Here is a 21,244-nt window from a genome sequence, read left to right on the forward strand (position 1 = left end):
ACTCCTCCAGCGACACACGCAGAATATTAAAATAGTTAAAAATAAAACATGATAAATAAAATGAAAATTAAAACAAGATGCTGTTTTAATAAAACAGCAGCATATATTAGATGAGAAATCAATATATAAGCACATCACTTTCTATCGTTGTTGAAGTTACTCGAAGCGCATTATCATCCTTCCATTAAAGATAAAGACTCGTTACATCCATGTATGTAGGTTTTGTATTTTGAGATTCTATGAAAATTAAGCCATGCAAAAGGTGAAAATTGGAGCATCTATGATAAATGACTGTAGCACTGTTGATAGTTAGTAGAGAGAAGTAGGAAGAAAAGGGTTTGACATGAGTGAAGAGGAAGGATCCTGTGGCCAGGTGTTGCATGTGTTTCCTTTTTCAGGAGCAACCCCATTGTGGAAGAGCGATTTCTGCTTCTTTGAGTTTGTCTCGGGCCACACACTAGCAGGTGTGCCTTCTCCCATATGCAACATGTCCATTTCATCACATATGCAGCCATCACAAGTGAACACAATTCCCCATATAAAATGCAACTTAAAAGAATGAAACCTTAAGATATGTAGAAGGTTATTAATATAACGACCACCTAATCCAGTTATATTGTGATATCATGTTATGATTAGAATATTTTAATTAAGAACAGACAAAACCCTTCGGTAACAAGAACATTTACAATAAATTAAAAATGCTATATAGCAAAAATAATTCTACGATATTTTTTTCAATAGAATGATGTGGCATGTTGGATGAGCGGTTCCCACCATTTTATATCGTCGAACAGCCACCCTCTATTTCTTGAGATAATAACGAACATTATAGTCATTACCTCTTATTTCACTAATTACTTCTAATTTGACTATTTCAAACAAATAGATCAAGCTATATCCAGTAAATTATATTTCTAATTTCTCACAAAAACATCATACAGCACATGCTATCATGGTGTACAAACACGTCGATTACATGACCAGCATATTTACATGGATTCGTTGACTTTCGCCCAGTTACGTGCCAATGTATGGCCCACGGACAGACACTGGCGGGCCGTGTGAATATCTCCATTCTCCACAACATAAGCATCGATCTAGCTCAGCACTGTTTTCTAGAGTGCAAAATTTACAAGACCAAACTTTGAACTTGGAACCATCTTTCTGCTTCTTTGTTCCACAGGCTTCGCATAGTAATGCTAATGGCTGCAGTACAGCAATCAGCAAGTCATCAAAATTCATTTCTATTCAATGTAGGAAAATGCTGGTATACACGAATCCATGAGCAGCTTCCTAATCACATACAAAATGGTCACAAGAAAAAAGACATTCTCTACTCATCAAGCTTCTTTCTTGTTTTTATTATGTTACTCAACAAGGCGTTTCAAAAATACACCCACAAAGTACAAATATGGAGAATGATGCTCCTTACACTGTTATACAACAGTTGGGATTACAAATATGCAAACTGTACGGATGCCAATCAGGGTGTAACATAAAAAGATAAGCCACTTAAAATAAGATACAACAAGCGTATTAGTTCGAAGTTGCAATTACAAAGTTGTCTTGATACAATTACTCTTGTATGTGTCTAGATTTAAGCTTTATCACCCATTTCCTTTTTATAGTTAGTAATCAAGTGATGCCATTCAGTTCAGTAACTGCATCTGTTAATGTGTTGGCAAACTTTTGTATACAGTAGACAATCATACATGTGTAGCACATAAACTGTTGATCAATATAGATTCAAATACCGGTTCCAAATTAAAGGCACAGGGGAAGAACACTATTGTACTTTATGAAGGAGGAAGAACCTTACCTAGTCCTAATCACTACAATCACAATAGCTGACAACATTCATAGGCTAATTAGTGAGCTAATTGACACCACAACATATCCTTGACCATGGAATTCTGTATTTCTGTAACCTTTGTAGTTTGTTCAACTTAAATCATCTACTTGCTGACAAAACACATGGTCTCGTCTAACAACTTACTGTATCACTATGGTAGAATGACCTTTGTTCCATGAAACAATTTTGTCCTCAAAAAACATCACCCTACAGACACCTCATCTATCAAGACAGCTTGCAAAATTTAACAATATCATTCCATGCAATGAGAGTTAAGGCACAAATGACATTTGAATGATCCTTTTCATTCTTCTATATATGCTGAAATTGGATGGATGACGCTGATTGCAAAATTTCAAATTCACAGGGTCATCATTTTTGTATTGAATACAACAATGAAGCAGAAAAATTTAACATTACATGAATTAATGAGATCAGGTCAAAACCGTAACTGTTTTATTTACTCTGTCAATTTCATAATTATACAAACATAACAAAATGTACCTTATTTAATAAAGTGCAAGTGTTGCACTGCCATTGTGCTCCCTCAAATGTTTCCTTGGTCACTGTAGATGAAGTTCGAATAGATCTCTCAGAAGGTCCACCAGAACTTGTATTCTCCTGCATATAAGTCTCACCCCCTACAGACTTTGATCCACACCACAAGTCATCATGCAGTCTCATTTCAGCAGCCATGGCAGCAGCTTGTATTGGACTCAGACCAGACTTAATATTATTGTTACCACCTAAATACTGAGGTCCAGAAGGAAGCAAAACTCTATGACGTGCTCTGCTTTCAGCAGCAGCCAATGCGGTCTGGCGAAGTGATGACAGAGGTGGTACCTGCGAGAACCCACCCAGACGTCTCCCATAAAGGTCAAATCCTTTCCCAGTGCCACTAATCCCTTTGACCATCAATTCTTCACATTCCTATAGTTGAATAAGATCTGAACTAAGTATACAAATTATATATATGACCATTGACCAATACCAAGTACCAACAAGGATGTGTGCAACTGTGCATATATAAAAAGATAGCGAGTCAACACAAGCAAGGTCCTAATTTTATATATTATTACTAATACAGCATATGAGATTTAGGATTCTACTTTTGATAGAGGCGGCAGTGTGTGTATCTGATGACAATCTTCTCTTTAATTTCATCAAAGCATGAAATGTCTTCAATTAGGCAAAATAAGAAAAGAGATGGGTACACCTGCCAGAATAACTTTGGTGTGAACCTCGATTTTAAACAAGATCTTAGGACTCAATGTAATAACTAATAGAACCCCTTAGAAATACACTACTTTTTTGTATCTATATTATAGGCAAGTTAAACCATGAATGCATTACCAGTTTAGTGAGTGTATTACCAAATTGGAAATTCTTCAAATCTCAATTCAATTGAAAACCCCATGCACAGGGTGAATACATACTATTACAAAGCACGTGCAATATAAATATCATATGAACTAGAAAAATGCATTTATAGTTAAGTATAGACGGCATTAGCAAATATATATAGACAGAGAACAAAGCATCATTACCTTCCTGATTTCATCCAAAAGACTATAAAATTGAGCATTATGGGGACCATGTTCGTTATGGCAAAGCTCATGCAACATGGTATCAAGAATCTGCTCATACGGGAAGAAATCCCACTCACTGTTAGGCCTTCGTAGTCTTAGCTTTATTTCAGCACCCGGTCCTATGTTTAACCCTAAAAGAGATGGATTTGCAGGACTGCATTCTATAGTTTTAGAAAACTAATACTAGCAGATATGCAAGTGCACAACATTAAAACATAAAATGAAGGGATGTAGATAAGCAAGTACCAGAATTCAGAAAGAACATTGACTTTCCATTTTCTTTTTCGCATTATTGGTTGAACCTGCTTAGCTACCTTTTGAAGAATCTTCCTCGCCTCATCTTCTCCGATTCTCTGGAGCGGCTTGATTTCCCAGACCTTGTTAAGATCATTAAGATCCATCCCAGCTGGTAAGAAAACGTTCCTAAGCTTGCCTGTGTACAAAATGTTAAGTCATGAATCATATTCTTCAGCACAGGTATGATCAGATTTTCGTAAGCCAATAAATCAGATAAGCTGACAGACCTCATTTATTTCAAGGTTGGAAGACATAATGAAAACCAAGATTCCCCTTTCTAATCTTATATGTAAGGAGTTCAGGTAAAAAGAAATGAAAATGAAAAGTAGGAAAAGCATCTGGTATTGATCCATAATTTATGCAAATTCCGATATGCTTACCATAGTCAATATTTGATTTGAAAAATGAGTAGAATAACAATTATGCCGAAAGCATAGAATCAGTTATCATATAGTGCATGCCAGAGAGCGGTTAAAGAACAAAAGCATAACGATCTTGAAGACTTGGGGGATGAATGTGTAAGTAAGGAGGTATTTGGCTCCAGAAAAAGAGACTTTGACTAAAAAAATTCACAATTGAATTCATCCAACAACAATATGCATTATCAGTGTCACAATTGAAAAGCTTTCCCAGTTCACACATACTGACCTGAATCTGTGGGAGATGATGTACAAGTAAAACCAACAAATTATATTTGTCAGAAGAAAAACCATTAAATTTTATTCACCTTTCTTCCGCTTGCGCTGTGTCAGAAAAGAACATCGGATAAGGAAATCGTTTTCAACGGTGATTCCAATTTCACGATGAATAACTTAATTATAAGGAAAAGTTATATTCTTATTATATTTGTTTTGTAAATTTAAATGCATTAATCAATCAAATTTCAAGTTTTAATAAAATTTAACATTCTGTCACTCAAATAAGATTAACTAGCAAATAAATAATAGTATATTTTTTATACTATTATTTATTTTAATAAAATTATTGTGTGAACACATTAGAACATAGTCTTTATTGTGGTTTTCATGACAAACAATTATAATTAATTATATATTGTTTATATATTTTTATTATAAGATTTATGCTAATAAAACACTCATCTATTACCGATATAAATATATTGTTACATACATTAAAATATATACATAAATTAATTTTAATTATATAGTTACATATATTTTAGATTTTGTATCTTTTATTAAAAAAATTAACTATAAAATATATAAGTCCTTATAGAATTTGCAGCAGCCGAAATGTTGTCTTTAAAAATTCTTGCTGGGTTCTTTAATTTGTACCAACATCGCTACTCTTTCTCACGTTAAAGAACGTGATCTTTTTATTTATTAAATAACGAAAATATTAAATATTTTTTATATTTTGAAGACATCAAATATATTTATTTTACGTTTGATATTTTGTTTATAACATGTTAGTAAGAAAAATTTTAAAAGAGAAAAAGCATTACTCAAATCATAATTCACATTCCCTTCTTATATTCGTTTTTATAAAATGTTCATTCAATTTTATTAAAATTAAATAAAAAGTGTGAACAGAACAGAGTAAGTGCATTTTTATTTTTTTGAAAATAAATAATTCAATAAGCTTTCTATCTATATTTTTTAATCATAAATAGTTCAAACGCGCGTCAAAGCATTATAGTATATTCAGTTACTATTTAGGTGTATGGGAATGTGATGAATATATATATTTAATAAATGGCTGTACAGAATTAATATCATATTGAAGTAAGAATTCTACTAAAAATATATTTAAAACATAAAAAATGTTAAAGCTGGATTGAAAATTATGAAGAAATATATCATTATATTTTTTTATTAAAAATACTAACATTCATTTTTAAAATTAATTTTAGGTATTTTAAACAGGTATAAGATTTTAGCAAAAAAATATTTATTAAGCTTAAAAAATAATAATAATTCATTATTTTTTACTTTTATATACTTAAAATTAATCGTTGATAAATTTTTAATTTTTTAACTAGTATTCTTAATATTTGTCTTAGAATAATTTTATACAAAAATAATAATGATACTCACTTCAATCTTATTTATAATTTTTAATTAAATTATATAAATTAATAAAAATATTAAAAATAGTCAATGTATTAAAGTTTTTAAAAAATTATAGCATCTTAAATTTAATATTTTAAAAAATAAATATAAAAATAATAAATGCTTTCAATAAATTGTACTATATTAAATATCATAAAAATCTCTAAAGCGGTGTTATAAAAAGATATAAAGCTTATATGTAAGCTTTAAGTACTATTTGTGAATTAAAATAATTTTATCTCAGTAAAAAATTGATATTTAAAATTAATATAATTTAAAAATTTGAATTTTTTTAAAATTTAATTAAAAATAACATAATAAATTCCTTTTATTTTATAAACAATAATATTAATATTTTTAAATTATAAAAAAATTAATTTTAAATGTATTAATTTTTAAAATTTTGTATGTTTATTTATTATGAGATTTATATTAATAATACTATTTTTATTAATCATATAATTATATATTCATTTATTCAATATATAAGTCATTAATTTGATGTATTTTTTTACAATACAATAATATATCTAATTTTATTTATAAAATTAAATTTTATTTTTAATTATAATTTTTTTAAAAATAAATTAATTATTAAATTGTTTTTATATTTTCATCTATAATGAGATTTGTGTTAATAAGACAATTTTTATTGTATATATAAATAGATATATTATTTAATTTAATTTATAAGTAAATAATTTGATCATTTAATAACATAGATATTTCTAAAATTTAATATTTATATATAAAATTAATTTTTGTTAGTGTTAATAAATTGATATTGTTTAAATAAGATCGATGATAATATAAATATAAAATAAATTAAAAAATTATCAGCTTTTATGTTTAAACAAAAATATTATTACATATATTTTATGCAAATACATATATTTTATTTAATATTTATTTTAAAAATATAATAAAACTCGTAATTTTATAATATTGAATTAGTTTGTGTTAATATTAACAAAAAGTAATGAAAGCTGATGGTTAGGAATTAGGTGACAGTGGCAATTGACAACAGCGACTACTAATTAAAATTGAGTCTGAGGGCAGTGGTTAAGATATGGAATTGAAAACAATTTAAACGCAGAAAATGAATGGGAATGGGAAAATGTGAATGTGAAAGCGAAAGCAAATAACAGATGAAACAGACAGCACCGTGTGGCTTCAATGCAATGCTGTTGTTGTGTTGTGTTGTCATCCTCTTACGTTTCTCGGCATTATATATTCAACTGTGAGTCAAAACCGTCTTTCCCATTGCAATGCTTCACTTTCTTGCAATCAAACCTGCAACCCTCTGAACCTTCTCTTCTCTCCACCATGATGAGGTTCATTCTTTTCTTCTCTTCCTTCTTGTTTGTTGTTTCTGCACTAAACTCCGATGGGGTGGCTCTCTTGTCACTCTTGAAGCATTGGACATTGGTGCCTCATTTCGTAAACTCTACCTGGGTTCCCTCTCATTCCGCTCCATGCTCATGGGTAGGAGTTCGATGTGACCATACCCACCGTGTGGTCTCCCTTAACCTCACTGATTCTGGAATTGTTGGTCAATTGGGACCTGAAATTGGAAACTGTAGTCGCCTAGAGTACTTAGACCTTGCCGGTAACAACCTTAGCGGTCAGATACCTCACAGCTTCAAAAACTTGCACAAGCTCAAGATACTAAGCCTTTCCTATAATCTACTCACCGGTGAAATTCCAGATTTCTTGACTCAAATCCCTCAACTATATCTTGTTGATCTGTCTCACAACAGTTTAAGTGGTTCCATTCCCACAAGTATTGGGAACATGAGCCAGCTCTTGATGTTGTATCTTCAGGGTAACCACTTGTCTGGGACAATTCCCTCATCCTTCGGAAACTGCAGTAAGCTACAAGAATTGTTTTTGAATAAAAATGAGTTGCAGGGCGTCCTGCCTCTGAGTCTAAACAATCTCAATGATCTTACTTATTTAGATGTCAGCAGAAATAGTCTTAGAGGTACCATTCCATTGGGTTCTGGGAGTTGTAAAAATTTACAGTTTTTGGATCTCTCATTCAATGTGTTTAGTGGAGGCGTTCCCTCAAGCTTGGGGAACTGTACTAGTTTATCACAATTTGGAGCTGTCCACTGCAACTTAGTTGGGAATATTCCAACCTCCATAGGCCTGCTCACCGAGCTTTCTCTTCTACGCCTTCCTGAGAATCATTTAACTGGAAGAATACCTCCAGAAATTGGTAACTGCAAGTCCTTGGAAGAGTTACATTTGTATTCCAATCGACTTGAGGGAAAGATTCCAAGTGAACTGGGAAAACTAAGTGAACTAAAGGATCTTGAATTGTTTTCCAATCAACTGACCGGTGAGATTCCACTTAGCATCTGGAAGATTAAAGGTCTTCAGTATCTCCTAGTGTATAACAACAGCCTTTCTGGAGAATTGCCTTTGGAGATGACAGAGCTCAAGCATCTGAAGAACATCTCATTGTTTGACAACCACTTCTCTGGAGTCATACCTCAAAGCTTGGGAATTAACAGCAGTTTATTACAGTTGGACTTCACAAATAACAAGTTCAGTGGTAACATTCCACCAAATCTGTGTTTTGGCAAGAAGTTAAGCATCCTGAATATGGGCATCAATCAACTTCAAGGCACCATACCTCCTGATGTTGGAAGCTGTCCAACTCTTAGAAGGTTAATTCTTAAACAAAATAATTTTACTGGACCTCTTCCTAATTTTAAAGGCAATCCGAACCTCGCATATATGGACATCAGCAATAACAAAATCGATGGAGCAATTCCATCAAGCTTGGGAAACTGCAGACATCTCACTGACTTGATCTTGTCCACAAACAATTTTTCAGGGCTTATACCCTCTGAGCTGGGGAACCTTGTGAATCTTAGGACTTTGAATCTTGCTCACAACAACTTAGAAGGTCCTTTGCCCTCTCAACTGTCAAACTGTACCAATATGGACAGGTTTGATGTTGGATTCAATTTCCTAAATGGTTCATTGTCGTCAAGTTTACAGAGTTGGACAGGACTAAGTGCTTTAATTTTAAGTGAGAATCACTTTTGCGGGGGCATCCCAGCGTTCTTGTCGGGATTTAAGAAGCTTTCTGAACTACAACTTGGTGGCAATATGTTTGGAGGAAGAATTCCCGGATCCATTGGAGCATTGCAGAATTTGGACTATGGTTTGAATCTAAGTTCTAATGGGCTGATAGGTGACATCCCTGTGGAGATTGGAAAACTGAAAATGTTGCAAAAACTGGATCTATCTCAGAACAATTTGACAGGAAGCATAGAAGTTCTTGACGAACTCCTTTCATTAGTTGAAGTCAATATTTCATACAATTCCTTTTACGGTCCTGTACCAAAGATGCTAACGAAGTTGCTCAATTCTCCCTTGTCATCATTTTTGGGTAATCCTGGCCTATGTATCAATTGTTCACCGTCAGATGGCTTGGCTTGCACAGAAAGCAGCTACATAAAGCAATGTGAAAATAAATCAACTAAACAGAAAGGCCTCAGTAAAGTTGAAATTGTGATGATAGCGCTTGGGTCCTCAATATTTGTTGTTTTGCTGTTGCTGGCATTAGTTTATATTTTTTCTTTTGGCAGAAAATCTAAGCAGGAAGTCCATATCTCTGCTAAAGAGGGTTCTTCGTCCCTTCTTAACAAAGTCATGGAGGCTACGGAAAACCTAGATGATCGGTATATTATTGGCAGAGGAGCCCATGGAGTTGTTTATAAAGCCCTGATAGGTCCAGACAAAGCTTATGCTGTAAAAAAGCTAGGATTTGCTGCGAGCAAAGGTAAGAACCCGAGCATGGTCAGGGAAATTCAAACCCTTGGGAAGATTAGGCATCGAAATCTGGTCAAATTAGAAGATTTTTGGTTGAGAAAAGATTATGGTCTAATTTTGTACAGCTACATGCCAAATGGAAGCCTTCATGATGTTTTACATGAAAAGACTCCGCAGCCAACTTTAGAGTGGAATGTCCGGTATAGGATAGCTATTGGAATTGCCCATGGATTGGATTATCTCCATTATGACTGTGATCCTCCCATAGTGCACCGAGACATCAAGCCAAAGAATATACTTCTGGATTCTGATATGGAGCCTCACATTGCTGACTTTGGTATTGCCAAACTGTTGGATCAGTCTTCTACTTCATATCCTTCCATTTCTGTGCCTGGTACAGTTGGTTATATTGCACCAGGTAACTCTTACACATTTATTATTGGTTGGATATTGCTTTCCCTTACAAAATTCTGATATGGATTAACATGTTTACATTGGCTTGTGACAGAGAATGCTTATACAACAGCAAATAGCAGGGAGTCTGACGTATACAGTTACGGGGTAGTTTTGCTTGAGCTGATAACGAGAAAGAAAGCAGTAGATCCCTCATTCATGGAGGGTACTGATATAGTGAGTTGGGTTTGGTCTGTGTGGAGGGAAACGGGAGAAATTAATCAAATTGCTGATTCAAGCCTTGCAGAGGAATTTCTAGATTCCCATATAATGGAAAAAGTTACTAAAGTGCTTATGGTGGCTTTGAGATGCACTGAGAAGGATTCACACAAGAGACCCACAATGAGAGATGTTACCAACCAATTATCAGATGCTAATCCGCGGACAACAAGTACAAAGGGCTAGATTTTAAAATGTTTCTTAATTGTATCTATGATCATGAATTATGATAGCTGTTTTGTAGCATGTATTTTGGTTGAGTCTCTGTGCATGCGTTTTATGTATGTATCATGAATTTGGCGATGCAGAATGTAGGGGAAAATTCCGTAGGCAAGCTATAGCTAAAAGTAACGAATACTAGTTGTGCCCATTTGAATCTTAGTGGCGAAATACTTTTCAATGTGTTGATTCTCTAACTATATTTCTCCATGTGTTTGATTATCGCACAACAGAACCATTTAACTGACAGACATGCAGATTTTTCCAAAAAACAAAAAAACCATATATAGCATAAAAACTCTCACTGAAATTGGTAGATGAATTTTTAATTTTTTATTTATTTTAAAATGTTTGTAATTTATTATTTTATTTTATATCAAGTATATAATTCGAGGACACATGTAACACTTTTCTTAAAATTTGAACACAAGCAAGTGTTTTGACTTTTGGGCACTTGCTGTTCGCGGGAGGGCACATCTAACGCTAAATTGTTGAAATTGCGTTCATACAGAGTGATATGATATCCATGGAAAAACAAAAAACAAAACAGTGATGGGATGATACCTACCTTACCTTTTTCCTTTGCGCAGTGCTCACTTTTGACTTGCAATAAAAACACACGTAGAGTTGGAAAGTAAAGGCTTAAAAATCTAGCAAGTACCAAAGTTGTAAGTAGACAAGTACACATAATATATATTAGGAAATTTGCCTTACATGGGACAGACAACTCAAAGGAATCGTCAACAAGAAACGAACCACTGAACTTGGAGACGTTCCACAGTTAGCCCATTTGTATTAAAACAATATGACTTGCTCCATTAATTTAAATATGTTTTCTGCCTCATATGTCAATATTATTATCAGCAATTTATAATGATAATAACCTCCATTTTAAATCACTTACTTATCGACTCAATAATTTTCTTTTTACCTTTTTCTAATAATGTAATCATTTATGTTTCACTCTTTAATACTCTCTCTAACTCATTTTCTCTATTGTCATGGATTAAGACAGTTAGGCAATGCGTGGATTGAAATGAAACTGTATGTGTACAGAATTCGTCCTACGGTTTGCCTTAGACATTCTAAGATTACTAGGAGTTTTACATCGCACACGGCAAGTAATAAGTTATTGGACATTGTGCGAAATGATGGCCTATTAGCCAATGGTTTATATCTTTGTACATGTTTGAAATGTGCTAATTAGTACATTAACTTTCATTTGATAAGTGAAAGGAGTACCCAATTACAGTGCATTAAGAGTGGAACGAAATTGATTGCTCACTTGTATTTTACTGATCAACTCTGGTTGTTTGATTCTCCGATCCATGCACAGCTTGGGCCGAAACAAAGACCAAATCATGTTCTCCAAACTCTGCGCTGAATATTTTATATGTTTGGCAGCCTTAGCATCATTTTCTATTGACAAGCTGTAATTTTTGACGTAGGCCTTATAGGTTGGTACAATGCCTTCCACCAAATGCTTGCATATATTTTCCCTCAATACCTCATCAGGGATTGCCCAGTTGGCTTGCTTCCTATACCTTTCATCAAATGCCGCATAGAAAGCCTTTAGTCTGTGGACCAAATCTTGGGCAGTCACGGATGATGATAGCAAGTCTTTTCGAACTACAAGAATAGGTAGCAGTTTTTCCCAGCTATTCTTCAAATAAAGTGCTGCATAATAGTCCTTGTATTGGTCATGAGCTCTTAGCCAAGAATCTCCCATCAGATTCCCAAGCTCAGTACCCCGCAAATTGTAGAAATGGCAGTGGTTATTCATCATAAAAAGGTAAGACAAAGTGATATCTTCATAGGCCCTTGACCAAGCATCCAAATTAATAGCAGTTTCCTTAATTATGTTATACATTTGGGTGTAGACAATACCCTCTTCATATACTTGCTTTCTCCAGCTAAGATGGATTTCTAGAACCTGCCTCAAGTGTGGTCTATAAGTATCCCCAAGTAGCTGATTGCAGTAATCAGTTACAAAGCTAACCACCCTAGGAACGCTGCCATCTGTAGGAGGAGAACTTGGCCTTAGCAACTTAACTTGTGCTGGAAGTTGCCAGAATATTTCACTGCCACCATTCACAACTGCATCGATAAGATCCTTTGTCACACTTCTAATTTCTTCACAAGCTTTCCCGTTGAAAAGCTGGTTGAATTTTAGTCGTAGACCATTTAGGACTCGGAATATGTCCAGCAGTTTCAACAACTTGATGGGTTCGTTTTTACTCTCGGAAACATTCATTCCAAATTGAAGAAAAGACAGAATTCCTGATTCAATGGCAATCTTAGCAAAACATCCCATCCATGCGTCTGCACCAATTTTCCCAAAGACATCACTAGACAACTTGTACTCCATCTCAAGCAGGTGCTTCACAACCAGCTCCAAATGCCAGCCCCATTGCTCTATGTAACTCTCAATGACATGTAAATCCTCAAATTCAGCAGTTGTCATCTCAAGGTAACTCAAATCTAGAGTCTCCACACTTTTTCGAGCATTCATACCTCGAACTTCAACGTATATAGATTTACACTTATCTAGCCTATCATTGTTTAATCTCTCGACAATGGCCTGCAACTTCCCTGTGACATAATCTGGCCATGCTTGTGCGGTAACGTTGCCATGCTGGTCAATGGATGATGCTAATGAGACCAAAGGAAAAGGCATGGTATTCTCCTTCAGAAGCCTGTGGAACTCAATCTCTAGTTTGTCAAAGGAAGAACTGAGAAGGCCTCCATCATGGCGAGCACCTTCTTCCATGATCTCCAATTCTTGGAGTATTCTCAAAGATTTCCTCACATCCAATAGGCAATGCTCGTTAGCAATTGCATTGTCCTTTAAGAACTCAAAAATTTCCTGCAGCCAGCCAAGTGTCAGCCTGCAATTACCGGTGAGAAGCTTCAGTGCTTCTTCAAGCTTCTTTGTGCGTGAGATAAACGAACATAGATCAGAGGTGGGGTCAGTCAAGAGAGAATTCTTGAGCTGATGAACAGCTTCAAACACTCTCAGGACTGCAGCTGCAGAGCAAAGAACACTGTCCATGCGGTCTCCAATGTCAAAATGTGAGCACGTTTGCATTCCAAATGCATCTTCCAAGGATTGAAATCTTTGGTTAAGCAGCTCCAATCTTGATCCTGATTCATCTAATGCAGAAGCAATATGGTTTGATTTTTCTAAGCCGGTTCGCAAGCACTTCCTGGCAGCTTCAAGATTCTCTATGTTTTCCATATCAGCCACCAGCAGATGTAGTAGCAATCTCAAAAATGTTTTGATGACCGTTAACATTACAAGTTAGGCTTTTTTTAAGAGAAGTTAAGTTGGGTCAAAGAAAAAAGAGAAACTTTCTTTGTCGGTTTCTTCTGCATCGTCCATTTACTTTGTTTCACCAAACCCAACAGACAAAGTAAAACGAAGACAAGGCGTCTTCAAACCAAACTTCACTTGCAAACCAAACAACCACCAAGCGTTAGAACTTCCTTGAATTGGTGTACCATTGCCCATTGCATTGCACAACTAACATACTATTAATTTGTTCTTATTTTATCATCGCTGTCTTGTTTAATTTGAATACCAAGACCTTCTTCACCTTGACCTACACCTTCTCATCCTTCCTGCTTCCTTAATCCCAACGAAATGCATTCAAATGAAGGGACATACATATTAACTAGTGATATTCAAAAGTCTTGCTTTTAAGTCATGGCTATGAGAATAATTAAGATGAAATTAAATGAAAACGTAAGCTAGGCCAGCGATTGGAACATATTTTGTGTCCGTCATCATCCACTTTTCACTTCATGTAAGATATGATTGTACAAGTAGTAAATTAATTATCTTCCACTCAGTAGAAAAGAGAAAATGAAAATCAGTATAATAGTTGCAGTAATCCGGAATGAATGACCGTTAAAGGAGTTTGAAGAAGGAACCCAAACTTGCCATGCCTTCAAGTTAGTTCCATTTAAGCATTCATCCACCTTAACTCCTTTTATTTCTCATTCAATACGCCTTACACATACTAGATCAACAGTCAAATCTCAGCTAGTTATTGCGAAATATATCAATTTTATAAATTTTCAAGTTAATAATTTTTTCAATTACGTTATTATCTTTACTTAATTTTTAAATATTTTATACGTTTATCATAAATATGAGAAAAATAATACTTGCTCGATTTGGGTATGACAATAAGTTTGTGAAGAGGTCCTGTTAAAGCTCTTGATGGAAGAAGGGGAACACATGGAAAGGATGAGGCTCATTTCTAAAGAAATTCAACCAATTGCATGCTTAAATAATGTGAAAGTAAAGTAAATACAGAAAAAGATCTCTTAACCTCTAATTATGGTGCATGATGCATCTTATATAGGAAGCTGCATCGCCATTATAACATTCATCAGTGACGATGACATTAAAAGAGATGGATGCGAATACCGTACCCTCCCATATTCAATATGGGTTAAGAATAATCATAGTCAATAATTAACATGATACAATATAATTTAATATCATATAACATAACTTTATTTATTAATTTATAATTGTTATAAATAATATATTAAGTTTATTTATATATTTTTTTTTAATAATCAATCTACATAAATAATATCAAATGAATATTTATTCATTTGATAAGAAAATAAGAAAATTACCTCGTTTTAAAATAATAAGAATCATAATATATTTAATAAAAAAACATGAATAAACTCTGCATATTCTTACAGTACATACACCTTTACAGTTATATTCTTTTATTCGATACTTTTTATTGTGCATAGATTTTTTTTCTATCAAAAAACAAAAACTTCAGTTTAATAAACGCTGAATCTTAAAGAGATTAATTTAATTATTGATTAAAAAAATACTTCTAATACACGTAAAGAAAATTACATTATGCCAAGGGAAAAAAACTTGTTTTAAAAGTGCACTATTTTTATTCATTTATTCGTTTTCAATATTATTTTATTTTTTTATTTAATGAAAAACTCTCCTTACTTGATTATTTGAAAGTATTTACTCCCCATATATATAATGGTTGTGGGGTAAATAATTAGAATAAACAATTTAAATTTATTTTCGTGGAAGTGATTTATAATTTTTATCTGTCTATTGAAAAAATAAAAGAATAATTAATTCCCTTACTGGTATGGTAATCAGTAATCACGATTTGATCATACTGCCCACCTTCCATTATTATCTTAATTAATCGTTTTAAATTTTAAATTAATGTAATATCAAATATCAATTGACGCTTACATTCCACCAATCCAAGTTATTCTTTGCTGTGATAATGTATCATGAAATTAAAATAACATTATTATTATTATTATTATTATTATTATCTCAATTAGACAAAAAAAAAAGAAGATTTTATAGAGTCGGAAACCACACAGAAAAATGAAAATACGGCATCATAGCTTTGATATGATATGATATCAGATATCTTACCTACCAATATGAAAATAACAAATACCGAATGCAACTTTTCATTCCATCTTCTATATTAATTAATTAATTAATTAATACACTCTTTTTTCACTATGGAAATACAAGCCATTAGTTCAATAGTCAATTTTTCTCCTTCAATTTTTTGTCGTTCAAAAGAGAAACATTTTTTTTTAAAATTTGGAATTGACTATAATAAAGTTATGTAATATCAGAACATAGCATCTATATAATTTTTAACGCACTTCTAATTACGCGTTACGAGTAATTTATTTTAAATTTACAATATATTACATTTTTACGTGTACTATGTCTCTCGCTCATGTACATATGATCGACACTAACTATAAAACTTTTTAAAATAATATTTTTATTTTTCTACAAAAGTAAGCTTTGTGATCTTATTATTGAATTATGTAATACTATTTTATTTGTTATGTACATAAAATTTTATATAATTTAAATATTTTTAAAGATTCATATTTAAGAGTGAATATTTATTTACATTTTAAAATGACATGATAAAATATTAATTAACTTTTAAATTATATAAAATTTGATAAATTTATTTTTTTCTTAATAATTTTAAGTTTAATAGTTGAATCAATAAATTTTTTATTTTATAAAAAGTTTTAAATGCTACATTACAAAATATATCTTTTAATATCAATTAATCCTGATTCAATTTATGTGACATAATCAATTAGTAAGGGTGATTATGAATTTAATCCAACTTATTTCAAACTAAAAAGTACGTTACTTTGCGTACTTGAGTTAGATCAAATCATAAGAAGTGTAATCTAATTATTATCAAATCAAGCATCGAATTATGTGCTTTCAAATTTAAGTATCCAAATCAACTTGAACTAGCTTTTTTTTATTATTATTTTCATTTTTTTATTAATATTTTTTCTAAAATTTACATACACATTCGTGTATTATGTGTGTTTAATATAATTTTTAATTTACATATTTTTATTATAATTTATTTTAAAAATTAAAATAATAAATATTTATATTTAAGCTAAATTTTTTAATTTAATTCACACTCAAATTTAATGGGGGGTTAGACCAGACTAGTTAATAGAACAAATCTACCCAACACAAGCTAATTAAATTTAATTTGTTAATATTTTCTTTCCTATAAAACTAATCCAATCCAGTCTATGAGTACTTTTAAAATTAATATCAAATGTTAAATTTAATATAAAAATACACTTTAATAATTTTTTAAAATATTAAATTTTATTTATCTTACCATAAAACCATGAAATATTATTTAAATCATTATATTATATAATAAATATTAGATAATTTAAATATTTATAAATATAAAATCTAATAATATAAATTTTATCATATATTATATGATAAGATAAAGCAGTAAAATAAAATATTGCATAAATTTTAATTATATAAATTTTATAAACTTATATATAGTATAACGGTTAGATTAAAATTTAACATTGATGGGGAACAAGTTTTGAAAACTCAGTTCCCAAACTTGTAGGAACATGCCCAGATTAAAAATAGTTATATAATTGAAATATTAAATATTTTTTTTATTTAATATTGTATACAATGATTGTTCTTAGTTATTATTTTTTCATACATATATGTGAAGAAAAAATCTTTGAAATTAAAGACGGAATGAAAGGAAGATATTTGAACAAAAAAGAAAAGAAAAGGAAAGGGGAGACAGGAGATGATAGTGTTGGGGAAGAGTGTCGGTGATGTAAAAACTTAGAATGAATTCTTAATAATTAGAAAGAGAGGAAGTTGGTATGGCATTGTAGATTGAGTTCTTTATCTTCTCTTCTCATCTTCTCTTTTGCATGTCTTGAAAGTTGAAAGTTGGAAGTTGAAGATTCCATTTTTGGAGATGGGAGTGGATTTGAGACAAGTGGTGGCAGGTGTCCTCACTCTCACAATGTTCGTCATGCTTGCAAATATGATCAAAAGAGACCACTTCGATTCCCTCCAAGTAAGCAATGAATATTCTTTCTCAGTTACTCTGTGAAAGCATTTCCAACTATTTTCTAATTGATTAGTTTACTTTTTACTATAAAGGAAAAACTTCCTGGAGTATCGGGGGATGCCAACTTTGAGAATGCAAAGTTTGAAGGTAACGTAAGAAAGAATATAGGGCTTTGGAAGGGAGATGTGGATGGCCTAAAACCGTGTTGGGCTAAGCCCTCTGTAGGTAAGAACTAAGAACATTTTATTTTAAGCCTTTCAACTTGTTAAGTAACATACATCATAATATCATATACTAGCAACTAGACTTTCAAATCTGTCTTTACTAATTTATACTATGATGGGTCATGGCTGCAGATGATGCGGAGCAGACTGAAGGGTTTGTTAATTTTGCGTTAACCAATGGCCCGGAATACCATATTTCTCAGGTAACTTACTCAATCATTGTGTTTCTGCCTTACTTATTCACCAATTGCTGGATCATATTCGTGCTGCACATCTTTCAGTGATGAAAAACTGCTTAGCCTTCTTCTTTTCTTCCTTTCATTTCCTGACTGCTGCTGCTGCTAGTTACTAGCATCTATAATTCTTAGTTCTTTATTCGTTGCCGCATAGCTTTTTATGCTGTGAGATCATGATAGATATCCCTGCAAATATGTAATTTCAATTATTGTTATTCCCTATATTCTCTAATACTCTAGTGATGAATTGTTCAGATAGCAGATGCAGTGATTGTTGCTAGAAGTCTGGGGGCAACACTTGTGATACCTGACATAAGAGGAAGCCAACCTGGTGACAAGAGGTTAGTGTCGAATTTCACTATATAAAAGATTACGGATATAGTTGGTAGAGGAATCTGTGGATGAAAATGTTTATTTTGATCAACTCTCCATATTTTAACCCCTGCCTAGCTTGGTCACAAGAAGGTTTTTTTCCCCTGGTAATTTGACTTATTTTGTTTTCAAATGAGTAACAATAATATTATTGCTTGTTTTGCTTGCCATGTTTGTTGTTCATCTTTCATGTCATCAACCAATATAATTAAACTATTGATGAACAATAAGCTGAAATTTAGTAGCTTTATTTCTCAACTGGGAAAGAATTTTTTTCCTGTTGTTTGTAAATAATTAAGGTCTAAATATTTTCTTAAAAACCAATCTTAGCCTTTCTCCTACTGTTTTAATTAATCTTTCTCTGGATGTCTTGCATTATTTGTGTTGCAATTATGAAACATTATACAAGTTATGGAAGTAATTATCACGGGGAACAGAATAGTAGGTGGTTTCTGTTTGTCATTTTTATCAGTCACATGACTGAAATGCCTGGCCAGAAACTTTTCACATGTTCTGTACTTTTTTTTTGGTTATAAGGTTTACTTTTTTGTTGTACCTAACATACTAAATACTAACCAATCACACCATCTGAGGTGTGAGGCAAGCCAGGGTTGGGCCGAAATCCTTGGCCAAGTTGTTGGTTAATTTTTTATTTTTTTTTTCAAATGGCTTGATGCCCTTCATTAAACAAGGACCAATTGTCAGATCTGTTATTTCAAGCCCCATTCTTATTATTGCAAGCTAGCTTTGGAGGCAGCTCAATTTGAACATGCTTAATTGTATATGGCATTCATGAATGGCTCACGTTGAACTCACTTTTGAATTCAGTCTAATTTACTTTTGAGTGCAATGAAGTACATGTTTGTAACTATTATAATTGAAATCTCAGGAACTTTGAGGATATTTATGATGTGGATGTGTTCCTGAAAAGCATGGAAGGGGTGGTCAGAGTGGTAAAGGAGCTACCTTCTCATATATCAACACGGAATATTGCTGCTGTGAAAGTCCCTAATCGAGTTACAGAAGACTACATAGCTGAGCATGTTGAGCCAATATATAGAACGAAAGGAAGTATTAGGCTTGCAACTTATTTCCCTTCAATAAATATGAGAAAGGCTGGGAAAAAAGGTGACACCGATTCTGTTGCATGCTTAGCAATGTTTGGAAGTTTAGAGTTGCAGCCAGATATGCATGAACTGGTTGACTCAATGATTGAAAGACTACGAACTTTAAGCCGAAATTCAGATGGGAAATTCATAGCTGTGGACTTGAGGGTTGAGATGCTGGATAAGAAGGGCTGCCAAGGTAGTGATAATAATGACGGAGAGAAAACCTGCTACAACGCACACGAGATTGCAGTATTTTTGAGGAAGATTGGTTTTGACAAGGATACCACAGTTTATGTGACTGAATCAAGGTGGGATAGCAGCCTTGATTCTCTGAAGGATTTGTTCCCTAAAACTTATACAAAGGTGAGTTGTGTTTGCATTTTCTTTCCCTCTCAATATGCCTGTTTCCAACTTTCCCTCCACATACACACACCAACACTTTTTAACACTGTTTTTCCATTGTAATCCAATCTTCAAGGAAATTGTACAAAGTTGAACCATTTTTTGTTGATGATTCGTGTGGTGCAGGAAGCCATCATGCCGGCAGATAAAAAGGAAAAGTTCCTAGATTCTGAATATGAGAAAGTGATTGACTTTTACGTAAGTGCAGAGAGTGATGTATTCGTACCAGCAATTTCAGGTCTGTTCTATGCGAATGTAGTCGGAAAGAGAATTGGTTCTGGAAGAACACAGATACTGGTTCCGGCCTCATATGCTTCATCCTCCAATTTCCTTTCTCCTTACGTCTCCAACAAAAACCACTTTGCTTATTCTTGTTACTGTTAGTTTTGCTTTGCTGTCCGCCTTGTTCCCCAACTTTCCATCTTCATTTCATTTATTTTTTATGCTCACCTCTTAGACAAAATCCGAGTTTCCAAAACTCATGGCTTTTTGAGTTTTTAATTTATCTTTTTCTCTTCCAGCGTTCACCGAAAGGGTTGAGTTATTGAATTCGCTGTCAAATATGTACAGAGCGCTATCTATTCATCACATTTTGTTTGTAAACTTATGGTTACCTCAGTTATTTATCATAATTGGTGGTGGTGAAACAATAGATAATGTATTCGTTTGATATGTTCATGCTCCATGGTGTAATGTAAGTACTTGTATTGTTCAAAAGAAAAAAAAAATATTCCTGATACTATTTTTATTCTTGGGATTAGGAAAATTGTTGTATTTATATTTTCTAATTTTGTAATGTAATTACATGACTTAATTATTTTTGTTGTTTCAATATATCATCAAATCTTAATTTTTCTTCTGTAATCAGTTATGCATTACTACATCGATCCATTATAATTACCATTATTATATGCATTACTTCCGCTAAATATCATAATTATTATTTCTTGAGTCAATCACTTAACTTTTTAAAAGTTTTTTTAA

The 21,244-nt window shown here is 32.7% G+C and overlaps 4 protein-coding genes across 6 annotated transcripts; 2 read left to right on the plus strand and 2 right to left on the minus strand.

Moving 5' to 3' along the window:
* Positions 1-637: 637 nt before the first annotated feature.
* Positions 638-4,525, minus strand: LOC113853701 (DNA-dependent metalloprotease WSS1-like). 3 transcript variants are annotated; one of them, XM_027484244.1, is made up of 5 exons: positions 4,469-4,525; positions 3,691-3,877; positions 3,403-3,598; positions 2,360-2,785; positions 638-1,209 (listed from the first exon to the last, which is right to left on the minus strand). In XM_027484244.1, the coding sequence occupies exons 2-5, from the start codon at positions 3,843-3,845 to the stop codon at positions 1,021-1,023; spliced, it is 966 nt and encodes a 321-aa protein (XP_027340045.1). In that variant the 5' UTR covers positions 3,846-3,877; positions 4,469-4,525; the 3' UTR covers positions 638-1,020. The 3 variants fall into 3 exon arrangements, with proteins under 3 accessions (XP_027340045.1, XP_027340044.1, XP_027340046.1); XM_027484243.1 differs by having other exon boundaries at positions 802-1,209; positions 4,390-4,509; XM_027484245.1 differs by lacking the exon at positions 4,469-4,525 and adding an exon at positions 3,969-4,045 and having other exon boundaries at positions 802-1,209.
* A 2,556-nt stretch (positions 4,526-7,081) lies between these two features.
* Positions 7,082-10,685, plus strand: LOC113856499 (receptor-like protein kinase). Its single transcript, XM_027488329.1, has 2 exons — positions 7,082-10,020; positions 10,111-10,685. The coding sequence occupies exons 1-2, from the start codon at positions 7,140-7,142 to the stop codon at positions 10,458-10,460; spliced, it is 3,231 nt and encodes a 1,076-aa protein (XP_027344130.1). The 5' UTR covers positions 7,082-7,139; the 3' UTR covers positions 10,461-10,685.
* A 1,054-nt stretch (positions 10,686-11,739) lies between these two features.
* LOC113856048 (exocyst complex component EXO70A1-like) lies at positions 11,740-13,731 on the minus strand. Its single transcript, XM_027487669.1, has one exon. The coding sequence runs from the start codon at positions 13,729-13,731 to the stop codon at positions 11,740-11,742; it is 1,992 nt and encodes a 663-aa protein (XP_027343470.1).
* Positions 13,732-17,580: 3,849 nt separating this feature from the next.
* LOC113854916 (protein MANNAN SYNTHESIS-RELATED 1-like) lies at positions 17,581-21,098 on the plus strand. Its single transcript, XM_027486252.1, has 6 exons — positions 17,581-17,923; positions 18,010-18,142; positions 18,274-18,344; positions 18,633-18,718; positions 19,639-20,221; positions 20,387-21,098. The coding sequence occupies exons 1-6, from the start codon at positions 17,822-17,824 to the stop codon at positions 20,642-20,644; spliced, it is 1,233 nt and encodes a 410-aa protein (XP_027342053.1). The 5' UTR covers positions 17,581-17,821; the 3' UTR covers positions 20,645-21,098.
* Positions 21,099-21,244: the final 146 nt, after the last annotated feature.

Source organism: Abrus precatorius, unplaced genomic scaffold (genome assembly GCF_003935025.1).
Source record: "Abrus precatorius isolate BTA unplaced genomic scaffold, Abrus_2018 Scaffold11, whole genome shotgun sequence".
Taxonomy (NCBI): domain Eukaryota; kingdom Viridiplantae; phylum Streptophyta; class Magnoliopsida; order Fabales; family Fabaceae; genus Abrus; species Abrus precatorius.

Coding starts and splice junctions, on each gene's coding strand:
- LOC113853701 (XM_027484244.1), bottom strand. CDS start 3,845: ATGGATCTTAATGATCTTAACAAGGTCTGGGAAATCAAGCCGCTCCAG. Junction 2,786..3,402: donor TTTTGGATGAAATCAGGAAG/GTAATGATGCTT, acceptor ATTCAACTATAG/GAATGTGAAGAATTGATGGT. Junction 1,210..2,359: donor CTTGCACTTTATTAAATAAG/GTACATTTTGTT, acceptor GCTGTACTGCAG/CCATTAGCATTACTATGCGA.
- LOC113856048 (XM_027487669.1), bottom strand. CDS start 13,731: ATGGAAAACATAGAGAATCTTGAAGCTGCCAGGAAGTGCTTGCGAACC.
- LOC113854916 (XM_027486252.1), top strand. CDS start 17,822: ATGGGAGTGGATTTGAGACAAGTGGTGGCAGGTGTCCTCACTCTCACA. Junction 18,345..18,632: donor CGGAATACCATATTTCTCAG/GTAACTTACTCA, acceptor TGAATTGTTCAG/ATAGCAGATGCAGTGATTGT. Junction 18,719..19,638: donor AGCCAACCTGGTGACAAGAG/GTTAGTGTCGAA, acceptor TTGAAATCTCAG/GAACTTTGAGGATATTTATG.
- LOC113856499 (XM_027488329.1), top strand. CDS start 7,140: ATGATGAGGTTCATTCTTTTCTTCTCTTCCTTCTTGTTTGTTGTTTCT. Junction 10,021..10,110: donor AGTTGGTTATATTGCACCAG/GTAACTCTTACA, acceptor GGCTTGTGACAG/AGAATGCTTATACAACAGCA.